Source organism: Geotrypetes seraphini, chromosome 2 (assembly GCF_902459505.1).
Source record: "Geotrypetes seraphini chromosome 2, aGeoSer1.1, whole genome shotgun sequence".
NCBI classification, from domain to species: Eukaryota; Metazoa; Chordata; class Amphibia; order Gymnophiona; family Dermophiidae; genus Geotrypetes; species Geotrypetes seraphini.
Window position 1 is genome coordinate 70,152,340 of NC_047085.1, and position 21,610 is coordinate 70,173,949.

Below are 21,610 nucleotides of genomic sequence, written 5' to 3' on the forward strand. Positions count from 1 at the left end.
CGGATTGCTCTCTAGGGGTGAGAGTGAAACATCCAGTCTCAATGCCGTCAACTCTCCCTCCTTGCAGGGCAATGCCAGGAATTCTCCAGAGCTACACATTGGAGCTCAGACCGCAAAAGACTCATTGGTTTCTGGGAAGTAAGTGCAGCCTTAAAGCTTGGGTGAAGAGCCTTGACCGCTGCTTTCCTTTTGGTATGCGGCATAGTTGCAAGCAAAATGTAGGCAGAACTTGCAGTGAGACCTAAACGCGGGACACTTCACACCACCTTCGTGAAATACCCCCTGTCTTTGTAATTTTTGATGGAGTAAAAAAATCGATCCACTTGTACATGTTCTACACCACTCAGGATTTTGTAGAATTCAATCATATCTCCCCTCAGCTATCTCTTTTCCAAGCTGAAGAGCCCTAACCTCTTTAGTCTTTCCTTTTATGAGAGGAATTCCGTCCCCTTTATCATCTTAGTTACTCTGAATCTTTTCTAGTTCTGCTTTATCTTTTTTGAGATAAGGTGGCCAGAATTGATTGCAATACTCATGGTGAGGTTGCACCATAGAGCGATAACAGAGGTGTTATATAACATTCTTACCCCTCACTTTTATTAAGCTGCACTAGAAGTTTTTTAGCATGGTCCAAGAGATAAGTCCTTTGATGCTGATAGGAATTCGATGAACATCGGACCATTTACTGCACCAGCCCATGCTAAAAACCTCCATCGCAGCTTGATAAAAGGGGACATTAGTCTTGTTTACTATCTTTTTTCTTTTGTTATTTCTTTTATATAATTTATTTAGAGTTGATATATGATTTTTATATTTAGACATAGTATTTTTGTAATTCACTTTCGGCTTTATCGAAAACATACATACTGGATTGAATTGTATTAGGTTTTATTACAGAAACTGGACAATGAATCAAAAATGCAAACAACATTTTTGTGGTGGTCTCATGTCCCCAAAGTGATAGACAGGGTCAGGAACTGGTTGAGTGGAAGGTGACAGAGGTTAATAGTCAATGGAGATCACTATGAGGAAAGGGATGTTACCAGTGGTGTGCCTCAAGGTTCAGTTCTTGGTCCTGTTTTTAACATTTTTGTAAGCAATATTGCTGAAGAACTGTCTGGTTAAGATTTGGCTCTGTGGATAATACCAAAATGTGCAATAGAGTAGACACCCCTGATGGTATGGATAACATGAGAAAGGACCTAGTGAAGCTTGAGGAATAGTCTGAAATTTGGCAGCTAAGATTTAATGCTAAGAAATGCATGGTCATGGGCTGCAAAAATCTGAAGGAATGGTACAGTTTAGGGGGTGAAGAACTGTGCATGGAAGAGGAGTGGGACTTGGGTGTGATAGTATGTGATGATCTTAAGGTGGCCAAACAGTTAAAAAGGTGACAGCAAAAGCTAGAAGGATGCTTGGATGTATAGGGAAATGAATGGCCAGTAGGAAAAAGGAGGTACTAATGCTCCTGTATAAGATTCTGGTGAGACCTCATTTAGAATATTGTGTAGCATTCTGGAGACCGCACCTTCAAAAAGATATAAGGATGGAGTTGGTCCAGAGGAAGGCTACTAAAATGGGTGGTAGTCTACATCAGGGGTGCCCAAAACATCGATCACGATCTACCGGTCGATCGCAAAGGCAATGCCAGATTGCAGAGCCAGTGTTCTCCCTAGCATCTTTAGCATTCCCCCATGGTCACTGTCTCACCTTTAAAGTAATTACGGCAGCCTGCAAAGCGAACCTAGCAGGCTGCCATCAGCCTCCACAGCACGTTCCCTCTGCTGTGGTCCCACCCCTGACGTTAGAGAAGGTGCAGGACCACGCCAGAGAGAATATGCTACAGAGACCGATTGCAGCCTGCTAGGTTCACTCTGCAGGCTGCCGTAATTAACTTTAAACTGTGGTAGTTAGGCCCAGAGGGAAGAACGGAGGCGAGAACTGACAGTTGAAATCCTGCTCGATGATCTAGTCTGAGCTCCTGACAGTCACTGTGTGCGGGAAGCAGTGGAGGTAAGGCCCCGCACGTCAGGGTAAGGCTGTGCCCGTCACGAGGGCCCCAGCGGGAAGGGGGTTGCCTTAGAGATGCTGGAAGGGGGGGAGACAAAAGTACCTTGAGGAGGGGCGGGAAAGCAGATGAACCAAAAGGGAGGGGGAAGACAGAGACTGGAGGGGGTAGAGAGAGAGGAAACACCCTGAACTGAGGAAAGAGAGATGCCAGGCCCTGGAGAGAGGGAAGACAGAGTGAGAGAGACATTGGATCAAAGGTGGTTGGACTCAAAATGTTAACAGAAAGAAGTGAGAGGGAGAAACCTGAAACAAAGGGAAGGCAGAAGAGAGGTTGGGTAGATGTTGGACTATGGGAGGGCTGGACAGAAGAGACAGAGAGGGAGAGACCCTGAGGAAGAACAGAGAGATGCAAGATCATAACAGAGGAGGGAGACATGTTGCCAATAGGGGTGGAAGAGAGAGGAAGAAAAGTTAGACTCCTGGAGGGACAGAGAGATATGTTGGTTGGGGAATGGAACAAGGTCTGGAGGATAGAAGAGGTGCACGCGGTATATATTTGAACCTTTTCTAGCGCCACTATTTCTTTCTTGAGATAAGGAGACCAGAAATGAATGCAATACTCCAGATGAGGTCACACCATGGAGCGATACAGGGGCATTATAATATTCTTAGTCTTGTTAACCATCCCTTTTTTAATAATTCCTAGCATCCTATTTGCTTTTTTGGCCGCTGCCACACATTGGGCGGAAGATTTCATCATATTGTCTACGATAACACCCAGATCCTTTTCTTGGGCGCTAATCCCCAAGGTAGAACCTAGCATCTGGTAATTATGATTCAGGTTATTCTTCCCAATGTGCATCCCTTTGCATTTGTCCACATTATATTTCATCTGCCATTTGGATGCCCAGACTTCCAATTTCCTAAGGTCCGCCTGCAATTTTTCATAATCCGCATGCGTTTTAACAACTTTGAACAGTTTAGTGTCATCTGCAAATTTAATCACCTCACTCGTCATTCCAATTTCCAGATCATTTATAAATAAGTTAAATAGCACTGGTCCCAGTACATACCACTGTGGCACTCCACTGTTTACTCTCCTCCATTGAGAAAAATGACTATTTAACCCTACCTTTTGTTTTCTATCCGATAACTCAGGGGTAGGCAATTCTGGTCCTCGAGAGCCGGAGCCAGGTCAGATTTTCAGGATATCCACAATAAATATGCATGAGATAGATTTGCATCTCAAGGAGGCAGTGCATGCAAATCCATCTCATACATATTCATTGTGGATATCCTGAAAACCTGACCTGGCTCCGGCTCTCGAGGACCGAAATTGCCTACCCCTGCGATAACCAATTCCTAATCCACAACTGAACTTTGCCACCTATCCCATAACACTTTAATTTTCTCATGAACCTGTCGTGAGGAACTTTATCAAAAGTTTTCTGAAAATCTAGGTATACTAAATCAACCGGCTCACCTTTATCTATATGTTTATTCACACCTTCAAAGAAGTCAAGCAAATTTGTGAGGCAAGATCTCCCTCGGCTGAACCCAAGCAACAGGAAGAAAAACTAAACAAAAACTATGCAAAAAATGAGTTTATCACTGAAAGATACCTGGAAAGCAATGACTACAAACACTCGCAGTCTAAGCAACAAAGTTCATGATCTGCAAGCCCTGATGTTAGAGGCAGATCTGGATATTGTTGCTATCACAGAGACATAGTTCAGTGAATCCCATGGATGTGATGCAAACATACCGGGATATAATCTTTTTAGGAAGGACAGAGATGGTCAAAAAGGTAGAGGGGTAGCTCTCTATGTAAAGATCAATATCCAAGCGCATGAAATACAGGAGACCTGGGGAGAGGAAGAAGCGATATGGATTGCTCTGAAAAGAAAAGATGAAACTTCTATCTACGTGGGTAAAGTCTACAGACCTCCGACTCAAACGCAGCAAATTGATAAAGATCCGATTGCAGATATCCAAAAGTTCGGATGGAAAGAGGAGGCGTTGCTGTTTCGGTGATTTCAATCTGCCAGATTCTGACTGGAAAGTTCCATCAGCAGAATCGGAAAGAAGTAGAGAATTGTGGATGCCTTAGGAGACTGCTCAGACAAATGGTGACAGAACCCATGAGAGAAAATCGATACTGGATCTGGTACTCACATATGGGGGGAGCATCTCTAATGTTCGAGTGGGTGCCCAATTAGGAAATAGTGCTCATCAAAATAGTTTGGTTTGATATAACAGTTAAAGTGGAGGGTGGCCACACAAAACTTAAAAGTCTTAGATTTCAAACATACAGACTTTAGTAAAATGGGAGAGTATCTGAAAGAAGAGCTGTTAGGATCGGAGGACATGAGAAAAGTGGAAAAACAATGGTCTAAGCCAGGGGTGTCCAATGTTGGTCCTCGAGGGCCGCAATCCAGTCGGGTTTTCAGGATTTCCCCAATGAATATGCATGAGATCTATTAGCATACAATGAAAGCAGTGCATGCAAATAGACCTCATGTATATTCATTGGGGAAATCCTGAAAATCCGACTGGACTGGCCCTCGAGGACCGACATTGGACACCCCTGGTCTAAGCTGAAAGGAGCAATAAAAATGGCTACTGACCTTTATGTGAAGAAAATAAATAAAAACAAGAGAAAAGGGAAACCAATATGGTTCTCTAAACTAGTAGCAGAGAAAATAAAGGTAAAAGAATTGGTGTTTGTGAAATATAAGAAAAACTGAAGAGGTGTACAGAAAGGACTACCAGGTGAAACTGAAAGAAGCCAAGAGAGAAATATGTCTGGCGAAAGTGCAAGTGGAAGAGCAAATGGCTTAAAATGTAAAAAAGGAGGCAAAATTTTTTTTTCAGATATATTAGTGAAAGGAGGAAGACGAAAAGTGGAATTGTGAGACTAAAAGATGCTATGAACCGATATGTGGCGAGTGATGATGAAAAAGCAAACATGCTAAACAAATACTTCTGTTGTGTTCACAGAAGAAAATCCTGGAGAAGGACCAAGATTGTCTGGCAAAGTTACATGCGAGAATGGAGTAGATACCATGCCATTCAAGGAAAAAAGTGTTTATGAGCAACAAATCTTTGGAGATGGGAGTGGTTCCTGAGGATTGGAGAAGAGCAGATATGCCAATTCACAAAAGTAGTCGCAGAGATGAAGCGGGAAACTATAGGCCGGTAAGCCTCACTTCAGTTATTGGAAAAATAATGGAAGCATTGCTGAAAGAAACGATAGTGAAATCCCTATAATCTATTGGGTTACAGGATCTGAGGCAACATGATTTTACTAAAGGTAAATTGTGCCACATGAATCTGATTGAATTTTTTTATTGGAGGACCAGAGAATTGGATCAAGGACATGTGCTAGATATAATTTACTTAGATTTCAGCAAAGTCTTTGACATGGTTCCTCATAGGATGCTCTTAAACAAACATGACGGGTTGAAATTAGGACCCAAAGTGGTGAGCTAGATTAGAAACTGGTTGACAGACAGATGCCAGAGGGTGGTGGTTAATGGAATTCAATCAGAGAAAGGAAAGATAGGTAATGGAGTCCCTCAAGGATCGGTATTTAGACCGATACTGTTCAATATGTTTGTGAGCAACATTGCTGAAGGGTTGGAAGGAAAGGTTTGCCTTTTTGCAGATGATACCAAGATTTGTAACAGAGTAGACACTAAGGAGGGAGTGGAAAACATGAAAAAGGATCTACAAAAGTTAGAGGAATGGTCTAATATTTGGCAACTAAAATTCAATGTAAAGAAGTGCAGAGTAATGCATTTTGGAATTACAAATCGGAAGGAGCCGTAAGTGCTGGAAGGTGAGAGGCTGATATGCATGGATGGGGAGAGGAACCTTGGGGTGATAGTGTCCGAAATTCTAAAGGCAAAGAAACAGTGTGACAAGGTGGTGGCTGTTGCTAGAAGGATGAAAGGCTGTAGAGAGAGAGGCATAACCAGTAGGAGAAAGAAGGTGTTGATGCCGCTGTACTGGTTGTTGGTGAAGCCCTACTTGGAGTATTGTGTTCAATTTTGGAGACTGTTTCTGGCAAACAACATAAGAAGACTTGAAGTGGTCCAGAGAAAGGCACCGAAAATGGTAGGAGGTTTGCACCAAAAGATGTATAAAGAGAGACTGTAAGCCTTGAATATACATACCATAGAGGAAAGGAGGGACAGGGGAGATATAATTCAGACGTTCAAATACATGAAGGGTATTAACGTTAAAACAAAATCTTTTCCAGATAAAGGAAAATGGTAAAACCAGAGGGCATAATTTGAGGTTGAGGGGTAATAGACTCAAGAGTAATGTTAGGAAATTCTTCTGGAGAGGGTGGTGGATGCCTGGAATGCGCTTCCGAGGGAGGTGGTGGAGAAGAAAACAGTGACAGAGTTCAAAAAAGCATGGGATGAACACAGAAGATCTCTAATCAGAAAATAATGGTATATATTGAAGAACTAAGGCCAGTACTGGGCAGACTTCCATGGTCTGTGTCCCGTATATGACCATTCATTTGAGAATGGGCTGGGGAGGACTTCAACGGTTGGAATGGTTTAGATGGGCTGAAGTAAGCTTTGACAGAGACTCCTTTAAATGGAACATAAGCACAGTACTGGGCAGAGCTCTGGTTTTCTGGCCTAGGAATATCTAAGAAAAAGAACAAATGAAATTAAATCATTAATTTATAGAGAGTGTATGGTTGGGCAGACTGGATGGACCATTCGGGTCCTTATCTTCAGTCATTTACTATATTAGTATGAGAGTGTGGTAGATGCATGAAATAGTCTACCCGCTAGAGGTGGTAGAGACAAAGACTGTGTTTGAATTCAATAAAGCATAGGAGAGGCATGTGGGATCTCTTAAGGAAAGGAAGAGATAGTAGATGGGCAGACTGGATGGGCCATTTGGCCTTTATCTGCATAATGTTTCTATGCTGTTCTACTTTAGTGAGCTTGCAGATGAATGCATGCGTTGTAAAGTAAATTCTTTCCTGTTCTCTCTGCTCATTAATGAATCTCTTCTTTTTCAGCATCAGCAACTGTAATTTCAGTAAAGGCTGTATCAAGCATGTTAATGGCTACTGTGAAGGGGAAAATACAGCTGACTTATTTCATTTTCTACGCCATGCTTGTTATAATGATATCCTCCTGTATCTTCCAAGTCAAGTATGTTAGCATTTTCTTAGCTATTTATTCACTTCTCTGTTTGTTCACTTCTCTATCTATTTTGAAGTGTTATAGTCAGAGGACAGATTTTGGATTAGAAGTTTGCTTCTCATTAGCTCCACCAGTTCCTGACATTAGGTAAATGTGATTATTTCCATGTTTTAAAAACTCAGACAGCCACACTGGAAACAAGATTGTGTCCCATTTAAACAAAGCAAAACAAAAGAAAGGCAAAGCCAATGTCACAATACAACACAAGGGATTTTAATGAAAATTCCTATGGGAAGTCCCAACTAGCGGTCTGCATGGGAACAAGGATCGTGGGAATCCCGCAGGGGTCCCACGGGAATCCCCCCCTAACCCACGGGACCCCCACGGGGACCCCCCTCTAGCCAACGGGTCTCCCACGGGGATGGAAGGCTTTGGAAGCAGAGTTCGTCCATATAATATAATGGACACATCAGCCTTAGTAAAAGAGGGGGTTTATAAGTTAATTACCTGAACAGAAAACAAAAAAAGGGTTCCACCAAAGAGATTCCACAAGGAAAACAGTAGCACAAACACAAAAGAAACTGGAATTGATGATCCAGTCAGAAGTAATTGCTGCTTTTTATGGGGACGGGCAGGGATGGAGGTAATTCCTTGCGGGGATGGAGAAGATCCTGGCCGGGACGGGTGGGGATGGAGAGGATCCTGGTAGGGACGGGCGGGGATGAGTGGGATTTTTGTCCCCGTGCATCTCTCTAGCCCCAACTAGGATCCTGGTTTCAGCAGAACACTGCCTTCCTCAGGGGATATACTTCAGGTAGTCGGAACATACTGAAAGAAGTACTGACAGCCAAACTGACAAGTTTTTTTAGAAGTTTGGCTGTCAGTACTTCTTTCGGTACGTTCCTAAAGGTCTTTTTCAAGACTACCTGAAATAGAGATGCCACTGTAATATCCTGTTATCAGTGTTCTGCCAAAACCAGGATTCTAGTTGGAACCTCCCAGAGGAACTTTATTTAAAATCCCGTGTGTTATATTGTGACATTGGCTTTGCCTTTCTTTTGTTTTGCTTCTCGCTGTGCTGGGCAAAGGAAGACTCCTCTTTTTCTGTCGAGTTCCATTTAAACAAAGAGCAGGAGCAGTAACCTAGTAATTAGAACAGTGGGCTGACATCCAGGGAAACTAGAGTTCAAATCCCTATGATGCTCCTTCTGACCTTTGGCACAAGCTTAAACCTCTATTTACTGTCCTGTGGTTATGGTAAAATAGGGGATTGGAATGATATTTTAATGTAGGATAATTTATCTTGGGATTCTTTATCCTGTGGTAAAGCAAAGTTACTTATCTATAGCAGGTGTTCTGCAAACAGCAGAATGCATATTCTGACTGATTGGTGATGTCATCCAACAGAACCTTGCACAGAAATAATTTTCCAGTGATCATTTCAGAAGCCTTTCGTAACCTTTGGAGTTTTAAAGTACGTGTGGGTATGCTGACAGGTTCTGGGTTCAATTCCCGCAGAGGAGCAGCAGGAAGTAAATTAATGACAATAACAACCGAGTGGTTGCATAAAGAATGTATTTTATAGAAATAAGTTTAATATTATAGAGGTACACTGCTTAGAAGAAAGATACACCATACATATGCTTGTTACTAATATACAGAAAGATATTATATTATAGAGCTTCTTCTGTGTGTGTAGATGAAAACATATAGCTTTCCCAGAACAGAGAGAGACTGGTAACCTGCATGAATGTGTATGTGTGTGATGAGGGAGAAGAGGGAGAGAAAAGAGGCAGAGAGCCAAGGACCAAGAGAGAGTCCTAGAGAGAGTGGGAGGGTTTGTGTGGGTGATAAGCTGAAGATAGAAAGAAGGGGCATGGAAAGAGCAGGCAAGAGGTTTTATCTGAATGATGTGTGTATCGAAATGGGTGGAGGTGTGTGAGGTATGAAAGGCTGAAAGAGAAAAAGAGAGAAACGGGGTGAAGCCTGTCCCTCATAGACTTGAGTTTCTGTTATTTTCCAGTATCTTTCTGTGACAATGGGCTTCTGTCTGAAACAATGGCTACTTGTCTTTAAAACAGGCAGCTGGAGCCATTTTTACCTTAAGCATCGGACCTTAGCACATCTGTTGGAACTCTAGATCAGAGATTCTTAATATGCGGTATGCGTACCCTTAGAGGTAGGTGAGCCACTTGTTGGGGGTATGCACTACGCAGGTCTCCCACCCACCTTCCTGCTTAATGGCTGCTGTGGATCCCATGCTCTTTTTTCTGTCTGCCGGCCTCCGCCAAAGCTGCCGCCACCACCACCACCACTGAGGATTCCATGCTTTCCTTCCTATCCACTCCTCACCACCAAAGCTGATCCGGAAGACTTCCCTAAGATGTCAGAGCTGACATCAGAGGGAAGCCTTCCGGGTCAGCAGGGGATCCCAGTTACCTCCTTCCAGGTGGGTTGCTGCTCCTTCCTTCCTTTAGTGGCACATGTTGCAGGGACATGGGCAGGCTGCTGCATGTGGCTGAACTGGAAGTCTTCTCTCAGACATCGGAGAAAAGGCTTATGGGTCAGCCACGTGCAGCGGCTGCCCACGTCCCTGCTACAAGTGCTGCTGAAGGTAGGAAGGAGCAGCCCAGCTGGATGACCCTGAAGGAAGTGAGTGCAGCGCTGGAACAAACAGGTAGGGAGAGAACATGATCTGGGAGAAGGGGGGGGGAAAGAGGAAAGAGCGCTTTGGGATTTGGGAGATGCATGATTTGGGAACAAAGGTTAGAAGACAGGGAGGGGGGCACAAACCCAGGACACAGAAGGAAGGGAGAAGGCATGAACTTGGGACACAACGGGGGGGAGGAAGGAGGGCAATAACTTGGGACATAAGAGGGAGGGAGGGAATAGAAAGGGAGAATTGCTGAGCATGAGTGTATGAGTGAGAGGGAAAGAGTGCACATGGGGAAAGGAAGAAAGGAAAATTGGGCATAGAGAGAGAGAGGAGTGAGGTAGAGATGCATGGAGAATAAAAGGATGAGAGGGAGAAATGTTGAATATGGTGGTGGAGAGGGAACAGAGACATATTGAAGAGGATGCAAGGGGGAAGAATGTTGCACATAGTGAAGGAGGGAGAGATGTGGCATGGTGCTGGAGAGGAGTGATAGAAGAAGAAATGGGCATGGGGCTGGTGGGCACTGGTGAAAAATGCTGCACATGATCCGGGGAGATGAGAGAGGGAGAAATGTTGCCAATAGGGGTGGAGGAGAGAGGAATAAAAGTTGGATTCATGGAGGGACAGAGAGAGATGTTGGTTAGGGAAGGGAATCAGGTCCAGAGGAGAGAACGCATGCAGGAAGCAGAAAGAAAGAAATATTGGATGCACAGTCAGATGAAAGTGTAACCAGAGACTCATGAAATCACCATACAACAAAGGTAGGAAAAATGATTTTACAGTCAAATCTCAGTTTGCGAGTGTTTTGCAAGACAAGCAAAACATTCTTGCAAATCGTGACTCGCAAATTGAGCGTTGACTCGATTTTCAAGCACCCCCCCCCCCGCTCGAACCGGCATCACTCCAGCCCGCCAGTGAAGGCCCCCTTCTGAGAACCGGCATCGCACCCCCCCCCCCCCCCGATTGAAACGGCATCACTCCCGCCCGCCAGTAAAGGGCCCCCCCCCGAGAACCGGCATCACACCCCTGTGCAGGAAGCGGCATCCCCCGTCCATCTAAACAAACCCCTTACCCCATCTGGCACGCAGCACCAACCCACAGGACGTGCCGGTGCTAGTCAACGAAGATCCCGCCTCTTGCCTGGGCTGGGCCTTGAGCATCTGCGCATGCTCAAGGCCTTCTGGCTCTCGTTCTCTCAGAGAATCTCAGAACACGGGGGTGCGATTCCGGTTCTCGGGAAGGGGGTGTTCGTGAGCGGGAGCGATGCTGTTTCAAGCAGGGGGTTGTGATGCCAGTTCTCAGGGGATGTTCGCAGGTGGGAGAAATGCCGGTTTGAGCGGGAGGGGGTGTTTACATGGGAGCGATGCCTGTTCGAGCGGGGTGGGGGGTGGAGCAGCACCGGTGGCCTCGGGGGGGAGGAGGTAGAACCAATCAAGCGAGTTTCCCTTACTTATGGAGGAACTCACTTTGATATACAAGCAATTTGGTTTACGAGCATGCTTCTGGAACGAATTATGCTCTTAAACCAAGATGCCACTATATTTTCAATTTAGTGATCAAAATGTGTCAGTTTTGAGAATTTATTTATCTGCTGTCTATGTTTTGCGTATTTTTCTATAGTTACTGAGGTGACATTGCATATTTTAAAGTCATTTGCCTTGACCTCTTTGAACCCCCTCCTCTGAATATAAATGATAACATTTTCTCTGCATACAGTGTGCTTTGTGGGGTTTTTTAATTTTGTGGTTACCATTATGTATTAATAAGATTATATTGCCTGTATATGAAAAATGAATGGAAGAAATTGCATTACAATTAATACTATTATTATGGGGGTGGGGTCAGGGCGGAGCTTGGGCTGTTCTGGGGCAGGGTACTCGGTTGATATTTGTTAGCCTTATGGGGTATTTGGCTTGAAGAAGTTGAGAAACATTGGGGTAGGGAAACCACCCAAAAAACCCTTTTTAAGACCCCCCCCCCTAAATCACTGATTTAGGCTGTCAGCCCTTTACTCACTGTAACATGTGCTGAATAAGAGAAACTGCAGGCAGAGCTGAAACAGCTCCCAAGGAGATCCTGTGCCTTAGCTTGGAAAACTGGATTTCAAGTCTGACTGCTCAACTAGCCTGACCACCATGGCTAGAGACCGCCACTATCCTTGGACACATGCAAATGCCTGGTGGAGGCATACAGTCTGGCTCTGATCATGGCTGCGTCTCCACGGAACCGCTCAGCTTGCGCACCACCCACTAGTGGACGAACCTGGAGTGCGCAAGCTCCCAAGAGAACGGTCCCTGAGACCCGATATGATATGCAGGCTGTCCAGGGGGGACTTTCTACCAAGTCCCCCAGAAGCAGACATTCTCTACTAGTCTGCGATCTCTCACAGTCAAGGATGTCCCCGCAGGAAACCTCCACAGCACAAGAGCAAAAGAGCACAAGAGCAAAAAACACAAACAAAAAAATACTGAAATATCACAGAAGTAAACACAAGCAGAAAAGATAAATTTCTACAGCATGGCTTCTAGGAAGAAAGACTGGTGAGCAGAGATGCATGCTCAGTAGGAGGGGGAGGGATAAAAGCCTCTGAGGTTTGAGGCTTCCTGCAGATCTTGGCGGGTGGAGGGAAATAACCCACTGGTCCCAGAATAAAGTGGGATTGTACAAAAATAAACCTGATATTCAATGCCTGTCACCCAAAGTGGCCCAGCATTGAATGTCCACGGTCAGCACCAACCATAGGAATTAGCCACCCTCCCGTGGTCTGAATATCAACCTCACTGTTATACTGTATAATAATGCATAATTCCTCAATAGAGTACATATAAATGTTGATAAAGAGTCCCCACTATTGATGACACAGAAAAAAAAAGCATTGTTTTGAGTTGAAATTGACTTGAAATCTGTAAGCTTTATCACTTCACAGAACACGAGTAACAATGATGCATAGAAGGTCTTTTGTTCAATTCATCATCTAGCTGGTATCCAAATTATTATGTGAATTTGATTTGTATACCACTTATATTGCATAAATGATGGTTTGATATAGATATCAATGCCCATATCAGTCTCATACTGATTTACTTAGGCTGTTTTCCTTGAAACACAACTGATCTACGTTTTCAGAGCTCAAAGGTATCACACAGTGGAAAGCAATTGAACCTCCTGACATGGTTCTGGGTTATTTGTTACAAAAGCCAATCTTGACAATCATCTAAAGCCCCACAGGGCAACCAATATCCACATAAATCTGGAATTGGACAGTCTAATGAACTGACTCAAAGATTTTGTATGCATAATAACCCCCTTGGTGCTGCTGGAGGTTAGTGTTCAGATCAAGCTCATAATTTTCTGCTCATTTTGCATAGAAATAGGACTAATTGGATTTCTTTCTCTCTCTAAAGGTTCTTGAGCCAAGCCAAGCAGCTCTACAGCGCGACTGAAGTGCTGCCAATTAACTTTGTGTTCTTCACAACCAGTGCCATCATTGCAGGTGTGTGTTCCATTTCCAGTAAAATAAATTACTGCTCACAAACTGAGCACACTCCTCCTTTCTCACTGAAAACATAAGCTAGGATGTAGATGTTTGAAGGAGAGATGTTACAGAAAATCAGCAGTTTGTGAACACAGAATTTCTAACTAATTGTATTTTGTTTTTTGATCCTAAGCTTTTCCCTTCTCTTTTGTACTTCCAATGCAGTTGGACATAGGCCTGGGATCTGGTGCCATGAATCTTCATTCACAGCTACCAAGGGGTTCCTCTCTTATTTTGTATTGTTCCACCCCTCTCTTCCCCAATGTACTTGATCTGATCATTGCAGTGACAGCCCTCGGCTAGGGGTCATACACTGGATCTGCTTCTAGAATGCTGCATCCATTCCACTGCTTCCATCATCCCTCTGTCAGAATCACCCCTTTTCAAGTAATCTCCCTGTGTCTAACTGTCCTTTTATGACCCTCTGAATTCTCTCTCCTCATCAAGCATTTTTCTCCATGTCTGTCCCTCTCTGTGCCCAGCATTACTTCAATGTCCCTCTATTTACACTCAGTCCCCATCTAGAATCTCTTCTCTATGTTATGTTCTACTTGATGTGTTGGATCTTCCACTCCTGAGCCAGCATCTCTCCTTACCCCATCGTCTGCATCTCTCACTCATCCCTCTCTCTCATGTAGGGATGGGGCTGAGGCCGGGAGCTGACTGGCTGTGCAGGACCTCCTCTCAGCCATCATCTCTTTCATCCCTGAACCCCCCCAGCCAGTTGTATACCCCTCAGCATCTCTCTCATTCCTGTATACCTCCCCCCAGTCAGCATCTTATGCCTGTACCCCCACCCACAGCCAGCATCTCTCACATCCCTGTACCACCCCAGCCAGATGTATACCCCCCAGTCAGCATCTCATCCCTGTACTCCCCATCCCCAGCCAACATCTCTCTCATCCCTGACTCCTTCCAGCCAATATTTCTTACACTCTTTCCTATCCCCCCTGAGCCAGCATTTATCACCCCATCACTTCCCAGCCAGCTTCTTCTACCATCTCTCCATGAAGCAATGCCGATTTCCCTGGCAACCTGCTATCAGCTCTGCAGCTTTTCCTCCAGCTCACGCTGCAGCTAAATACATTACATACTCAGTCTCCCACTCTAGACCGCATGTGACCTCCCAATGACCAATCAGCAGCCATGCTGTTTCTGCCACCGCGCCGGACCAGTCTTGTCATAAATGAATTTTCATTGGTTCAGCTGGGGTACAATGGACCAATCACAAACAACCTCAGAGTTCCTAAGATCATTTGTGATTAGCCCGTTGTCAGGGCAGAATTAATTCTTTGAGGGCACCTAGGCACATGAGTACGCCGGGCCTCCTGGCCCACCTCCATTTATTTACCTGTTTTCTTATTTACTTTTTTATTTCCACTTGATTTCTTTTATTTTAAAATTCAAAACAAACAACAAAGATTACCATATCCATGTAGTTTTTCTTCTATGCAACCCCCAAACATCTCTGAATAAATTCCCCCTTCCTTCCCACCTACTTGCCCAGGACTTAAACTCTGAACCCTTTCCATTACGTATACAAAAGTCTACTGCAACCTTGATGCATCCCACTTGAGCAAGCAAAGAAAGAGGGAGAAAAGAAATAAAGAGATGCAAATACCCACAGAAAGTCTTCTATCTTGAGCGAGTAAATCCAAGACCCAGGAGATAGGGGAGATAAAAAATACACCTGGCTACTGGAGAGAGAGGGTCCGGAGGATGGCTTTCATTGGAGGGTGATTGAGGTAGCCTGCTCGGGCAGTACAACTGAGAAGCTGCAGGGAGACCAGAAGAGTGCAAGTCAGAAGACAAGTCCGCGAAGGAAGCAGCCTGTCAGTGCGGCACCACCATCGCCGATTTACAGCGAACAGGCCGTGCAATCCAACCAACGCCTGATGCGAACAAAAAAGTCAGTTGCGTGTGATGCGCCGGCAAAGAATGCAAGCAAACTACATGTGGGGATGGGGCTGAGGCCAGGAGCTGACTGGCTGTGCAGGACCAAGCAGGAAGCAGGTAGGAATCACCATCGCCGAATCAGATTGAGCAGTCCTCGGTGTATGACGTCATAGCACCACACCGGTGGGGCCCCCTGATGTTGTCAGGCCCGAGGCAAGTGCCTACTGGGCCTACTCTTTAATCTGGCCCTGTCCATTGTACTGCAGCAGAACCAATGAAAAAAAAATAGCAGCCCAAAATAGCCCATTATTGAAAAAAAAAAGCCCAAAAACCCGCCACCCGCCCAAGCCCTTTATTTTCCACCATAGGGCTTAAAAAGTATCCCAATTGGGTGGGAAAACCACCCAACTGCCAACACTGCTCTGTGCTTTACAGTTTATCAGGCAGAAAAAACAAACTCTGACTCTTTCAAAAGAGCCAATAGTAGCTCTCTGCCCCTGGCAGTGGGAGGAGTCCACACAGTGTGCATGATAATTTCACTGTTGCCATGACATCAGAGGCCTGCCTGCTGAATCTATGCACTTACATTCAGGGAACACAATAAACCACCTCCTCACATTTTGAAACATGTTATTTTATTAGTTGTCATTGTTTCATTATTAGCTTTTTTTCCTGCTTTCCTTCACATCTCAGCTTTTCTCACTCTTTTTATGCTACTTTCTGTTTCACTGCAGTTTGTTTCTCTGTATAATCTTGCTTTTGACTTTAACTTCATTTTTTTCTCTCCTTTTTTATTTACTTTTATCATATATTTACTGTTCTGTTTGTATCCATCACAAAATTTCTCTCTCTCTTCATTCTTTGGTCCTAATTATTTCTTTCTGTAATTGGGGGATTATCACTTGGATTTGCCCCATTGCATCTATAGATTTGTAGTTCCATTATCTCTAAAAGCAGGACTACAAGACCATAGGTACAACAGGGCACATATAGATCCCAAATTAGCTCTTTGATATCCTGGCTTCAAAACTGAAGAAGGCAAAAGTGAAAAATAAAAATTAGAATGGATCATTTCAGATATTTTTTTCAAAATTTCTTGGACCATAAAATACACCTAAATGCTTGTTTAACATGCAAAGGGACCTGGGTTTGATGCCCAACTCAGGTTTCCTAGCTCCTGGGACTACCAGGGCTACAGTATATAGTCACTGGACTTTGGTGACACCTTAAACTTAGAGCCTATCCAGTAGTGAAATGAAAACTAAAGTAAGTTGGGAGAGGATCCTCTATAATAAAACCCTAAGCGGGCATGCGCACTTAGGAAGGCGTGTTCCCTGCCACCATGATGTCTGGGTCCGTGCTGAATTCCATTTTTGAACATGGAGGCATGGAACATGCCGGCGACTCCCCCCTCTCGCCCTCACTCACCAACTGCTGCCACTCCTCTTCAAAGCAGCCTGCTTAGGTTTGGCGGCCAGCTGTAGCGAACCTTGCAGGCCGCTCTCCACCTCGATAGCACGTTCTCTCTGATGTGATCATGTCAGAGGGAACATGCTACCGAGGTGGAGAGCAGCCTGCAAGGTTCGCTACAGCCGGCTGGCGAACCTCATAAGGCTGCTTTGAAGAGGAGCAGCAGCAGTTTATGCCAGAAGACGGGAAGGGGTAAAACGCGGACCTCACGGATCTAAATCCGCACGTCCCTAAAAATCTGAGGTCCATGCCGCCTGTAGTTAGTTTATGGCTCTGACAGACCTCGGTGACAATTTAGTGCTGACCGATCCGTCTCAGCATAGGGAGGGAAAAGTATTAGGATCCATCAGCACTCAAATGTCACCGAGGTCTGTCAGAGCCAGAGACTAGTGCTAGTGCTGGAGCGGCTCCAAAATGAATCATTTAAACTGGTTTCCTGTAGCCCCAGTAAATCGGCTGTGACAGACCTCGGTGACATTGTAGCGCTGACGGATCCTAATACCTTCCCCTCCCTATGCTGAGACGGATCCGTCAGCACTAAATTGTCACCGAAGTCTTGTCAGAGCCATAAACTAACTACAGGCGGCAAGGAGCTCAGATTTTTAAGGATGTGCGGGTTTAGATCTGCAAGGTCCGTCAGGTCCGTGAGGGCCGTGTTTTACCCCTCCCCCCAGAAGACACCAGGAAGCCGGGATGGAGGAAGGGTAAGAACAGGCATGCACAACAGGGGGCAGGGGAGAGGGAAAGGGGGCTTCTTTGGGGGTAGGGGAGTGCTGGGGGGCAAACAGCAATCAAGCTTTGCTCTGGGAGGGGGGAACAGAAGTGGGCCACGGTGCAGGCAGGCATGGCACAACAGGGGGCAGGAGGAGAGGGAAAGGGTGCTGCTTTGGGGAGAGGGGTGTGCTGGGGGGCAGACAGGAATCATGCTTTGCTCTGGGAGGGGGAGAACAGAAGGGGGCCACGGAGCAGGCAGGCATGGGACAACAGGGGGCAGGGGGAGAGGGAAAGGGGACTGCTTTGGTGGGGAGGGGTGTGCTGGGGGGCAGACAGCAATCATGTAACCCATGCTGGTAAGAAGTGGAGGGGGAGAGGGAAAGGGGGATGCTTTGGGGGGGGAGGAGTGTGCTGTGGAGCAGACAGCAATCCTGCTTTGCTCTGGGGGGAGGGGACAGAAGGAGGCCACGGAGAGGAAGGCAGACAAGGCACAACAGAGAAATACAGGCAAGCAGGGGGCCAGGGAGTCGGACAGAAAGAAAGACAGACAGGGGGGCCAGGGAGCAACACAAACAGAAAGAATGACAGATAGACAGCATCCAAGGAGAGAGAGGCAAAGAAAAAAAAAAACAGACATCTACTCTAGCACCTGTTAATGTAACGGGCTTAAACACTAGTATGAAATAAAGAGAAAGACTCATGGCAACAGTTCTGATTCTGATTCTGATTGAGATGGAAGCTCAGTGTAGGAGGAAAAAAAATGCTGAATTTAAAAAATACAAATCATTGCATAGCAGATACTCATCAGGGCTTCAACTGTCGCTACTGTTCATTTTGTATATCTTTCATTTACAAGGGTTAAATGGAAAGTAACGCCTCCACCTCCATAGTACTGATGCACTGTACATGTTCACTTGTCGGTGAGAAGTGTCTGTGTGAAGAGTTTTTCTGCGATTGCTTATGAAATTGAATCATGCAGTGAGCAATTTAAGCAGTGTGTCGTGATAGAATTTCCAGCTGTTAAAGGAGTCCCTTCAACTGAGATTCACTGCTGCATGCAGGTTATTTATGGAGATGATTGTGTTGATGTCAGTACTGTGTGTCACTGGACCGAAAAGTGTTAAAGATTGTGGACTGAGAAGGGCTGATATGTGTGATCAAAAATAAAGTGGATGACCCTGCAGCACCAGATGATTCTCACACAAGAAAGGTTGGAGAGCTTGTAAAAGACAATCAGTTCTTTCACGACAACTTTCAAATACTTGTCCAGAGCTTGGCAGAAATGTGAGGCAAATGGTGGCGACTATATACAAAAGTAAACACAAGTTTCAAGTATTAGTTTTGATTTTATTCACTACAATATCTTCCTTTAACCCTCGTACATTCATAATTACATTTTCTCAAAATCCTGTGTACAGTGGAAGTATATCTTAAATTCACTTCCCTCATCCCTGGGTCAGAAAAGGTTGGGCATTCCATCTGCCACAGGTGGGGGGGTAATTTCACGATAGTTTTTTCATATATAAAATTGTGTGACTGTATACATCCTTTCACACACATTTACATTTTCTTTAGAGCAGGTGTAAATTTGTGCACTATTGGTGAAAGTTCAGGGTGGCTATTGTAGAAAGTGACATAGGTGTCCATGTTGCCTTTATAATACCCCCGTAAGGAGTTTTCTTAGGAAGTGAAATACATTTGAGGAAACATATTAAAGCGATTATGATTCCCAAGGAAGAGGAGGGGAAAATACAAGTAGAGAAGCACTAGTTTTATAAGAATAGTTGACTGACTTTGGGCAATATCAAGTTTCAAGTTTATTATTTATTTGTTTAATCGCCTTTTCAATATTCAAGGCGATTTACACATTAATAAAGTTACAAAATAAAATAATTTAAAATAATTAAAAACTGACAAGACTAGACGATAACTGAACAAACTGGAAACAAAAAGGAAGGTAGGGGAAGAAGTTACAATGTAATTGAGCAAAGTGGGGAACCAAATAAGGAAAACACAAAAAGGATGGGATAAAAATAGTTGAATATGTGAAGAAAAGAGAAATAGAAACAAATGTAGTTGGATGATGTTAAAAAGAAAACTATAAATCAGATAACAAATGCATCATTAAATAAAAAAGTTTTCAGTTTGTTTTTAAATTTGTCTAGATTAAGTTCTTCACGTAAATAGATGGGAAGAGAATTCCAAGTTTGGGGAGCCGTTACTGAGAAAATATACTGACGGCGCGTATTTATTATTTTTAATGATGGAATCATTAATAAGTGCTGTTGGTCTGATCTTAGGGTTCTATTGGAGGAATAAGGAATTAATAGTTTATGAATGAAGGCCGGAGTTTTAAACAGAAGAGATTTAAATGTGAGCAGACAAAGTTTGTAAGTTATTCTGTGAGCTACTGGAAGCCAGTGAGCTTCCTTAAGAAGAGGAGTTATATGGTCGAATTTTTTAGCTTTTGTGATAAGTCTGATGGCTGTATTCTGAATGATCTGAAGACGTCTGATTTCTTTTTGTGCTATACCATTAAATAAAGCGTTGCAGTAATCTAATTTTGAAATTACAAGGGAATGGATGAGAATTTTCAAAGAGTCATTATTAAATAGCTGGGAGATAGAGCGTATCTGTCTCAGTCTAAAAAAAGAAGACTTAATAACACTGCTGATATGATCGTGAAAAGTAAGTTTATGGTCCAGAATTACACCAAGAATTTTGGTTTTTTGTACTACTTGTAAAGGGAGTCCATTGATAGAGATTGGCGAAATAAGAGTAGGGTTGTCTTTCCAAGGAAAAAGCAGTATATTGGATTTATTGATGTTCAAAGCTAAACGATTATTGATCAACCAGTAGTGGATTTGTTCGAGTTTTGTGTTAATTTGGGCTATGTCAGAAGGGTTGTCAGGATTAATAGGATGCAGAAGCTGTATATCGTCAGCATAAGCAAAAGTATTGAAACCAATTGATTGACATAAAGTCAACAAAGGAGCAAGAAATATATTGAATAAGAGAGGAGAGAGTATAGAACCTTGAGGAACACCGTACGTTGTGGAAAAAGTATCGGTAGCAGTGTTTCATTCTTGCTTTACTTTTTGATTTTTTAGCATTCTTTAATAACATGTGGTCTCTCTAGGCTCCCCTCGCCATAGTAACATAGTAAATGACAGCAGATAAAGACCTGAATGGTCCATCCAGTTATACTCATTAAAAATGCATGATTAAATTAACTTGTCTCTTCTTTGATATTTCTGGGTCATTGACTATAAAGTCCACCTGTTATTGTCCTAGGTTCCAAATGCTGAAGTTGCTGTCCAAGTTCACTCTAGCCTATCCAATCATCCTGTTTGCAGAATATCTACCATAAAGTCTAGCCAGTAACAGCCTCATGTTCCAAGGTAGTGGAGTTCCCATCGATGCCATCCCCAGCCCAATCCTATACCAAATCATCACATATGGGACACAGACTGTGCAAGTCTGTCCAGTACCGGCCTTAGCTCATAAATTTACATTCTTGGTTTCTAATTAGATATTCTCTATGTTTATTCCATGCTTTTTTTGAATTCTATCACCATTCTCCTCTCCACCACTTCCCTCGTGAGGGCATTCTAGGCATCTACCACCCTCTCCGTGAAAAAGAGTTTCCTAACATTGGTCCTGAGTCTTCCTCCTTGCAACCTCAAATTATGCCCTCTAGTTTTACCATTTTCTCTTCTCTGGAAAAGATCTGGTTCCATATTAATACCTTTCAAGTATTTAAACGTCTGTATCATATCTCCCCTGTCCCTCCTCTCCTCCAGAGTATACATATTTAGGTCTTCCAGTCTCTTTTCATACTTCTTTTGGTTCAAACCCCTTACCATTTTTGTCGCCTTCCTCTGGACCTCTTCAAGTCTTTTTATATGCTTCACCAGATACGGCCTCCAAAACTGAAAATTCTCCAAGTGCGGCCTCACCAACGACCTATACAGGGGCATCAACACCTCCCTTCTTCTACTGGTTATTCCTCTTTCTAAACAGCCTAGCATCCTTCTGGCTTCAGCCACCGCCTTATCACACTGTTTAGATGCCTTTAGATCCTCTGAAACAATCACCCCAAGGTCCCTCTCTCCATCTGTGCTTATCAGCCTCTCGCTTCTCAGCACATAC

At 44.0% G+C, this 21,610-nt stretch overlaps 1 protein-coding gene across 3 annotated transcripts in view; it reads left to right on the forward strand.

Annotated features, from left to right (window-relative positions):
- Window positions 1-21,610, forward strand: part of NIPAL2 (NIPA like domain containing 2) — a 112,549-nt gene that overhangs the window by 72,238 nt on the left and 18,701 nt on the right. For all 3 annotated transcript variants that reach the window (XM_033934918.1, XM_033934917.1, XM_033934919.1), the window contains 2 exons: window positions 7,061-7,196; window positions 13,248-13,336. In XM_033934918.1, the coding sequence (XP_033790809.1) occupies window positions 7,061-7,196; window positions 13,248-13,336 (225 nt within the window). The remainder of the gene's footprint in view (window positions 1-7,060; window positions 7,197-13,247; window positions 13,337-21,610) is intronic.